The sequence below is a fragment of the Apis florea genome, unplaced genomic scaffold (genome assembly GCF_048593485.1).
Source record: "Apis florea isolate Af1SG1 unplaced genomic scaffold, ASM4859348v1 contig_2350_pilon, whole genome shotgun sequence".
Classification (NCBI taxonomy): Eukaryota; Metazoa; Arthropoda; class Insecta; order Hymenoptera; family Apidae; genus Apis; species Apis florea.
Window position 1 is genome coordinate 2,977,958 of NW_028256565.1, and position 10,731 is coordinate 2,988,688.

Genomic DNA, 10,731 nt, shown 5'->3' on the forward strand with positions numbered 1-10,731 from the left:
AAAAGATCTAATGTTCTTAGTATTATTTGTACAAGTTCTTAACATATATCAACATAGATAAAAGTTATTATTATTACACAATTAGCGCACTGTACATTATTACAAACAGAAATTATATCATCAAAAATATCATGATTATTCATGCCTTTATCAATTTAAAATATTGCAATAAATATACAAAATATGCATAAGAATGATACATAATAAATTACTAGTTATTTTATAAGCTTAAAATTTATTTTGAAGAAAATGTCTTTCTCTTTTATTTTATAATCAATTTCAAAATTATTCATATTGTTATGATTTCACTTTTTTTAAAACAATATTTGAAAAATAAATTGAATAGTTAAGTATATAAATTATATGTATTTATATAAAATGTTCCATCGTGTTCAATTTATGTTAGTACAGTGTTCAAATTGAGTATTTTACTACGTACAATCGAAAAGTATATTTTTTTTTCCCATATAACTTTATTATTAACTTTATTATTTGAGAGAAAAATGCATACGTAATAAATAAAATTTTATAATATTCCATTTAGAATCACGATAAAAAATATTACAAATTCAAACTAATTATTTTCAAACTAATTTATATAATTTATCATTTTGTATAGGTTTAAATATTATAAAATATATTTCTAAACATATTAATTTAATTTATTAAAAATATAAATAAAAAGAATCTTTTTTATAAAATTCTTTGACTTGAATAATTGCTTTAATTGTTTAACTTTAGCAAAACATAATACGAATTTTATATTTTTTAATGATAATCACTATTTACAACAATTATAATATGTATTGCAACTTATTATTAATTATATTCAATTACAATAAAATATATATTGTATTTATATTAAATATAAATATAAATCACATTAACAGAAAAACCATTTAATTTAGAGTAATCAATTCTATTTGTACTATTAAAATATTTTGTGTATTCAAAACACATTTAGAAAATTAAAATGTAAATATTTCGTTGCTGTAATTAAATTACTAAATATTAGGAACATAAATATATATTCTTAGGTATTTAATGTAGCATACTTTGAAAATTGGCAAGATTACGAAAATTCTAATAATTTAGTAACATTTTTTTGTTAATGTGAAAAAAATTACAATAAAAATTTCTATAATAAATACTTAATTCAACAAATGTTTCTTCTTAAATAAAACAATGTTTCTTCTTAAATATAACAATTACATAAAACATATGGAATTTATTAATAACAAAGAATAAAAATATCAGTTTTAAATAAGACAATATTAGACCAATGTTAGACAATATAGTAATCAAAAATCGACAAGATTTTTGATCTTTGACTAAAATATCGTACTATAAAACTCAATATAACTCATTACACATAGTACTGTCATATTATTTTATATATATGATTTATTCTTTATAAAATTCTTTAATCTTTTCACATCCACAAATGTAGCGATACAATATCATTTCGGCATCTCGGATGAGATATAGTGCGTATTTTTCTTTCAATTTTTATATGTTCAAGAGACAAATTTTATATATAAAAATTTGTTCTTAAAAATATCTAATGGTTTTTATTTAACATTAATCTTTTTGTTAAGTCAAAATTATTTAAAAGTTATTTGAAGATCATGATGGAGGGTCAAGGTCACTTGAATATCATGACTAGAGTTAAGTTATTTAAAAATCATGGTCATGAAGAATCATTTAAAGATTATAATGGCCAAGATCACTTAAAGAATTGTATTGGAGAGTTAAAATCATTTTAAAGTCATCTGAATTCATAATGAGATTTTTTGCATTCTAAAATAAAAAAAAAAAACACGTGAAATACCTCATACATAATACCTCATAAACAATATAAAGAAATATTTCATTTGTGGATGCAAAAGATTTAATCAATAAAATTGAATATATTAAGCATGTATTTAAAAAAGTGCATTTAATAAATCATTGGTAACGACAAAAAAAGATTGAGAAAAATTACCGACATAAATGATATATGTATTATTATTTAAAAAAGTGCTTTTTCCTGCTTTTTAAAAACTTATTGTATATTTTTATTAAATCCTAAACGCAGCATACGCACAATGTGTAAAGAATTATGTATAGAATAATTATACGTGTAATTATCCCTGTTAACCATATCCGCAATTTACAAGACACCCATGGATATGCATACGTACAAACATACTATGACTATCATTATAGATTTCACATCAATGTGAAAAATTTATTTCGCGAGACACCAAATAATTTCATATTGTACGAATTTTGAGTATTAATAGAACTCGAAATACTAATCGAGTACTAATAATTATTAACAATGTAAAGGTTATTAAATCTTCGACATTATTCTTTTAATAATATCAAACAACTTGATATTGCGTCATACTAGTAATCGTTACAAACAATAAGCTTCAACTTCAATAACATGGTCAATATTCATGTATTTGCATACTTATGTGATTGGCTTTCAAGCAAGCCCACCGAGTATGCACCAACATAACGACGAAATAAACTGTGCGTAAAGTTTGAGATCTAGTTTGATTTGACACAAGAGAAAAACAGCTTCATGATATTTCAGTAACTTCCTGTAGAACTTCAAGCGACACTTTCCTTATTGTGTGTTTACATTATGACCAATACATTTATAAAAATGAATCCAGAACCGCGTCAACCTTGCTGTTTTGAAGTACCTGGTGAATTTGAATCTTGACTGCTGTTATTCGTTTGACCTGCAAATTGGTCGTGTAAATATAATTTAATTTAAAATCAATATGAAATTACGCAGATATCTAATTATGGATGCAATATTTACTTTTGCTAATATATTTGTTCTTAAGTGAGGACTAATTGATTAAGATTTTCATGTCTTCCCAGAAAATCATGTAGATATTGTATATAAAATATTATAGCACAATTAATGAATTGTTACCTATATATACATATGTATAAGTATATATATATTTTTGAAATTGATTTTTTAAGGAATAAACTATACAAAATTTTATTCCATTTTTTTTTTATTAATTTATTAAATTAATTTTTTATTTTTATTATCATCAAATCAAACATAGCAGAATAAGAGTTACTTAATAAATCAATGAAGTTATTATTATATATTTTATTTACATAATATATTCGAAGTTTATATCTGTTATCTTTAAACACTTTTATTCACCTTTATACGCAATCTCTGTGTCCAACTATTAATATATTTATATGGATTTATCAAGTTATATTCCACGCTTTTATCATAAATATATTAAAATTTAATATATTTTAATAATCTTAAATTTTGCTCAGAAATTCATTGATCTTTGATTATGAAAAATATAAAAATTCTACTTTTATAATCATATAAATAACAAAGAAAAAAAACGCACCTTGTATTTCTTATTTTCCTGCTTGTCATATTCGTGGATCAATGAAACAATCAAGATAATTTACTGCTCATATGGCTAACCTGTTTCCATGGTGAGCTCTTCAAAACGATCTGGCAAATCCAATATTCCTGTTTCTGCATGGTGACTTAAGATTTCCGTTAAAGCATTTCTCCTTCCAGTTCTTCCGGTCGAGAGGAATTCTTTTGCCCTTTCATCACTCTCATACGTGGTTGGGGCGCGCGTACCACGCGCATACGTCCCTGAACCATTTCCTGTTGCACCAGGATCTTTTGTATCAGGTCCATTGCCGATCTCCTCGGGACTGATTGGTCCCGATCGTCCCGGCGTTAGCATCTTTTTCAATGCTGTGAACATATCCAATTATTTTACTTTACTATTTCTTTTCAGATTTTATTATTTTTTATTTTAATTTTTTATCCTTTTTTTTCTACTTCCTCCAAATTAAGTGGTTATGTTGAGAAGGTTAATTCAGTTTGTGAATAACAAATAGTAAAGAAAAAATTAATTTATGAATTTGAGTAAGATGATTATACAGTTATTATACAGTTGCAAGAAAACAGTTTTAGTCAAAGTAAATAAAATATCTCCCTCTAAAGATAATTTGATTTAAATAAGAAGTGGAAATCAATTTATAAAAACTTTGTAGAGTTAAAACTTGTTATTTATAGAAACTTTAAACTGAAATTTTGTTGAAACAAAATTTATCTTATTTAATCTTTCTATATTACATTGGTGTATAGGAAATATTTATTTATTTATCGTAGATGAATTTGAATTAATAATAGAATCTCTATATTTTTCTAAATCTAAAAAAATATAGATTCAATTTGAAATAATAGTCGATTATTTATTATAAATTATATTGTATTTATTATAAATATATATTATGGTAAAATATATTTTTTCATATGAAACATTTTTTTGAATAACAAAACAATTAGAAATAGTATAAAATAGTTTTCATTCGATTCATTCTATACGTAATAAAATTTGTTTTCTCTTTATACTTAATTAAGAAACATTCAATACTTAGACATCAAAACAATTGATTTCAAAATGCGATTTTAAAAGCGATAAATTTATTTTTGAATGTGATTAGTCTTTGAAATAAATTGAATTTCTTTATTATATATAAAAAACATAATTTTAAAAACAAAATAATATTTTTATCTCTCATAGATATCTCACAGATATATCTGATGTGATTTTATCTCACGTATCATTCATTTTTTTTTTATTACAACAAGTTTGCAAAATAAATATAGATAAAAAATTTTTTTTAATATGTCTTCATTAAATAAATATATTGTTTAACGATATATTGTTTAAATATAATAAAAGAATTTTAAAATATCAAGAAATTAGTTATTTTAATACTTAATTTGTATACATACATAATGTAAATAAGTAAATATTATATATATATATATATATATATATATATATATAAAAGATTAAAGAAATAAAGTATACACGTGATTACATTTTCGACATGTAACTATTTAATACATTTTATATGATTTTTAAAATATATTTATATTTGAAGTTTATATTGAAAAAAAAGCAAAAAAGTAATTTTAGTTAGTAATATACTTTATGTTTTATAAAAAGAGATATCAATAAAAAACTTATCAAAAAATAAATAAGAATCTGATAAGAATCTGATATTCAAAATATTAGTTTCTCCAATTCCTATTTCAAAGCAAATATTGCAATATCGATATATTGATATTTAATTTTCTTCAACATTGTATGATATGATATCAAAAAGTAGGTCGTCTCATAATAATAGATAGAAAGTTGAATATTTTATCGATTACTTTTTAATTTCTTTTTATTTTTAATTGTATTTTTATTTCAAGGAACACATTTTTTATAAAAGAATAAATAAAAATAAAAGAATAGTTACTTCTGATTAAAGATAAATTAAACAATCTTATTAATAAATTCATATTATAAGCGAAAAAAAACCGAGGTTAGTCAAAATATTAATGCCTCTATTAGCGTAAATAGTTAAGTTAAAATTAAGTGAAATTTAGCACGAACATTCTGAACAAAAAGTACCTTTTTCATGCACAAGACGTTTTCTTCTGTATCCTTTGAATGTCGAATAACCGAAAACGGCAAGGTAATTTCTCCCTGTCACTGATACTTTGCGCAGCTTCACCTAAGTATTTTTTTCGTACTATACTTTACTTAAGATTAAAATATATTATATTAACAATAAATAGAAATAAAAGAAAGAAAACAAGATATATATAAAGAATATTTATGAAATTATAAATTTTTGGTTCATTATTTAAAAGAATAGTTTTTTTTATTAAATTATTGTAACTTCTAAATCATTTTTTTTTTATTTTTAAATAAGAATTAATTAAATTTGAGTCAAGTAATTCGATTTTTTATTTAATAGAATAAAAAAAAAATAAAATTCATAAATGAATTTAAACATTTAAAGTAATATATGATAATATAATACAAATCTATTATTAATATAATAATATAATAAAATCTTAATTTATAATACAAATCTAAGTTTAATATAAAATAATAATTCATTATTTTTTCTTTGATTTTTTTACAAGAAAATTTTATTTTTGTTTTTTTAACTTTTTTATTAATATTTTTTAACTTTTTCATTAATATTTGTTGATATTTCAATATCAAATATATCATTTTTTAATTTGTTTAGATGTATTAAAATTTTAATTTAATATTTTATTATTTAATAAAAGCGATTTAACAAAATGAATTATAAAATACATCTAATTTGCATTTAAAAAAATAAAAAAAGAAAAATAAAAAATTTTTTAAAGAAGTAAAATTATTTTTACCTATATAGTTTCTGTTCTGCAATTTTAAGAAAAAATAAACAGTGTTATTTCCATAGATTGTATGACATGAGCTTTCTTTCATTTTATTGATCTACTCACTAATAGATGATATGATTTTTATTATTTTGTGACTTTTTTTGTAATTTTTCATGTGATTATTCTATTCTAGATCATAAAAGCATGCAGAAACCTTGTACTGAAAAAAATGTTTGTTCGCAATAACATTTAATTAGTAGAACTTAATTAAAATTCAACTACATAATTCATATGTGTATTGAGTGATATGTTCAAATAACGTATCACGCGATTAAAATAAACTTTGAATATAAAATTATATATATAACATATTTATGAATAATTAAAGGAGAAAATAAGAATGTGAAATAAATAGTAATATGTATATCATTATTTTTTCATATATCATTACATATATTATTATTTTGAATTAACATAAGTAAAATATTTAATAGTAAACATCAATGAAAAAGAAATATGAAAAAAAAATTCTATCTTTAATTATTCTGATTTCAATTTAATTTACAATAAATTGTTTGTTTATATTTTTTAATTGAATTTCGTCAATCCTTAAAAAAAAAGATTTTATTTAATGATTAGATACAAGTGAGTTTGCTATTTTTAGCAGGTCAGGTGGTCCTTCACATTTGGTCATAATATACATTTTTATCGAAAAATTGGAACAGTGGCCATGTGTTTAAAAAGATCTATTTTGTAGAATACGAAACTTCAGTAAATAATAAAAATTTTAACGAGATAATTTTAATTTTTTTTTAAGAAAAAAATAATTTGTTCAAAAAATAAATTGAATTGATATCAAATTTTTTATAAAATAAAATAATTTTTCAAACTTTGTTTAAATAAAATTTATAAATAATAATAATTAATAGTTAAAAAAAATAAATAAAAAAATATATTTGATTATTATGATAATTAATCTATTTAATTTTTAATAAACATCATTTCAAAACTATTTGCAATTATTTACTAAAAAAAATAATAAAATATTTGTTGATGTATCACTTTTTAATGACATTTACTCCTCGAATCTGCAGTCTTATTCATGTAATAACCCTGAAAAGTCAGTGATCGATTTGTACGTATACTGCGTACATACATAGTTACGACAAAATATGTATATCTTACGTCAGTGCCACGTGCTTTGACATGAAATTTGACTATCGTAGACACAGGATATTAAATCTTACGACTAATTTCGTAATATCGTTGGTTACCAATAAAATCATTACATTTTAAAAACATTTACTCTGAAGTTAATCAGCTATAAATTTAATTTGTCACGTAAATACAACTTTCAGTACAAAAGTATAAAAGAACTACATATCTATATATACAATGGTAGACAGCAACTGAAAAGAATAGTATTATAAAGATAAAGACAATATCGACCGAAGTGGGGAGAACATAATAATACTTTATCGAAAACAATGATAATAAATTACAAATATCAAAATGTTTCAAGAGAACATTAATGTATATAAGCAATAAGAAATGACGCGACAGATGACGTAGTAATTCACAAACTCACCATCGAGATGTTGATAGCGTTCCTCTTCCGTGTACGTAGCTAGATATCTATCACTAAACACTGGGATAACAACATACGCGTCTGCAGTCAGAGCTTTACTGTCAGCGTGGGTGCTGTGAGTGCTATACAGCATGCATGCCAGTTGTAAACCAACCGTCTACGAATCGATACTGCGCGAATCAAAGTACACAATCATTTCACAAGGAAATCGTTTAATACAGTAATATATATGATGAACGCACGAAACGATAAAAAAATTACGAGTAAGAGGACAATGGCCAAGATGTCGTGCCAAATGGTTTTCAGTCGATGTACACAATTACGCTCACAATATACGCGTCATCGAAATGAGCAACGCGACAGTTCGTCCACCATTTGCCGGCCAATCGCAGTAGCGTAGTAGTGACGTGAAAAAGAAAGAGAACGATGACCACGACGAAGATGCTATCATAATTTTTCAACCGTCGCGTCGCTGTCTGATTTCGGTCTGCCGAATAGGTCAGGGTGTTCACGACCACCAATGTCGATTTTCTTTGTATCTGTGTGTCGCAACTTCGACATTGATGCGATCATTGCCGAATCTTTCCGATAGTTACCGAATAAATAATTAAATTTTGGAAACCGTGATTACTTATTGTAAGAATATTTTCTGAGTAATCGAAAATTTTATTTCTCTATTTTATTTTCTAATTATATTTTTTTTGTAACATAAATCATATTTTTTATTTAAAAAATGGATATGTATATTTATTTGAATAAATATAAAAATTGAAATTAAATTTAATATTCTTTAAACAAATTGTATGATTATATAATTTTATATTTTCCTTTTTGTGAAAAAATTTATAAATATATGTTATTTTAAAATTACATCTTGCTCAGTCGGACAAATAAATAATATATTGGAACTTATGTTGGAACATAGTGCCATCTATCAGAATCAATAATAAGCATAATTTTTGAAAAGTTTGTTATTTGCAATAAATTGGAAATACAATAATTTGTAATTTGCCTTTATTTAAGAATATTATAAGCAAAAAAAATATTCAAAATAATAGAAAAATGCAAAAATTCATATAAAATTTTGATATAAGTAAAATAAAATAAAACAAATACATAAAAATATATAATTGTTGAAGTAAGACTTCAATTTTCTGAGATTACATATAATAAATATAATCGAAAAATTGAAATAACAAAATGTTTTTATTATTAAATATTAATTATTAACCACTTAAAATATTAAATAAATTAAACGTAATTCATAACATTACAAAACAATCTATTACAGCTATTATAAATATCATATTTAATCAAACATTCAATATGCATCTTATTACACGATTCTAATGCAATCTTTGTATACATAGATTTCTATTTGACAAAAGGAAATCATTTTTGCAATCGAGGTCAACGATTTTAATACTTACATACATACGTATTGATATAATATAATTTAGATCATAAAATTTTTAGATTTGTTTTTAAAAAATATTCTCATATTTCATTATAAAATTACATGCTATATTAAGATTTCTTTAAAGATTTCTTATTTTTTCATAAGAATATAAGTTATTCTAAAGATTAAAAAATTATTTTTGATTCAATTTTATAATAACATATTTATATTGTGAAAAAATAATGTAAAAAAAATTTTTTTGATACTTTTTTTTAATAAATACATTTCCTTATAGAATCGATCAAATGATTTTATTCTTTGAAAAAAGAAAAGAAGTGCGTTAAATAAATTATTCGTGTAACGAATCGAAATTTTCCTCAAACTTTTCTCATGCCGCCTTTTATAAGATTCGGTACATTACTCATAATCGTCACGTACTTTGTGTAACTGTATAAATTTCGAACTGGACAATGCGGAACAGAAGTGGCCATGCCGTCGACGAATAATTACGTAAGCAACGCTTTCGTCAGAATTTTTCTTCTTTGAATAAGTGCGTGAAGATACTTGAAAATTTTATACCACTTCACGATGAAAACAAAATGAAGTACAAAATAAATCATTTCATTAAGAAAAAAAAAAAAAATATTACTCTTGAAACTAAACATGCTTGATAGTTGAGAGATGATAGTTTTTCAATTTTAAATGTTTCGCAATTTTTTTTTACTCTTCTAATTTACAAAATTCTTTCAATTTACTCAATTGCTCTTAACTGATCGTTCTAATTTCTTATATTATTGATCAAGTTTGTTAATATATTTTTCATATATAAGGATATAACCTAATATTTTTAACTAATATCGAAATAATAATTTATAATCCTGAAAAGATAGAATTAAATAAAAAGAATTAAATTATTTTTATAACTTAAATTAAATTATAATACTAAAAACTTATTTTTATAAAATAATCCATTTTACAATTTCGTCATTCAACTTCTGATTACAATATTTTATTATATTGTAATTATGACGTTTCATAAATTTTGCAATATATCTCAGATTAATTAATTTCAATTAATTTATCAAGACGTATCAATAACCAGATTCATTTTCGACTGTATTTTACATGGTTAGAATGATATCAATTGTATTAAGTTCAATAACTCGTACGATAGCATTTACACGCGCAATGTTCTATCCAACTTTAATTAAAATAACTAACGTGCTATGCGTAACATTATAGTGCAGAGAAGGACAGTATATGCGCTATATGAATCGACAATGAATTATTCTCACTTTTCTTTGGCTGGCACTCACTGATCCATTGACACATAAAGAGCATTGTGGATTCGATGATTTTCGTCAGTTCGTATGCCGTACTTTCGTATGCACCATGCTTCTGTTCGAATAATTCGTTGTAAGCTAATGAATGCGGAACTAATTGTCATATAAATTATATTTGCAATATATATTGTGCATTTTTTCTTAACTTTACGAAAAATTAAATAAAAAATATTTATCTATCTAG

General features: G+C 22.9%; 1 protein-coding gene across 6 annotated transcripts; it reads right to left on the reverse strand.

Moving 5' to 3' along the window:
- Positions 1-794: 794 nt before the first annotated feature.
- LOC100869879 (uncharacterized) lies at positions 795-8,605 on the reverse strand. 6 transcript variants are annotated; one of them, XM_086904427.1, is made up of 5 exons: positions 8,048-8,178; positions 7,806-7,975; positions 5,472-5,574; positions 3,467-3,751; positions 2,024-2,735 (listed from the first exon to the last, which is right to left on the reverse strand). In XM_086904427.1, exons 2-5 carry the CDS (start codon positions 7,806-7,808, stop codon positions 2,674-2,676), a joined length of 453 nt encoding a protein of 150 aa, XP_086760553.1. In that variant the 5' UTR covers positions 7,809-7,975; positions 8,048-8,178; the 3' UTR covers positions 2,024-2,673. The 6 variants fall into 6 exon arrangements, 4 of the variants coding, with proteins under 4 accessions (XP_003696642.1, XP_086760552.1, XP_086760551.1 ...); XR_001112563.3 differs by having other exon boundaries at positions 1,990-2,735; positions 3,387-3,751; positions 7,806-8,182; XM_003696594.4 differs by having other exon boundaries at positions 1,990-2,735; positions 7,806-8,297.
- Positions 8,606-10,731: the final 2,126 nt, after the last annotated feature.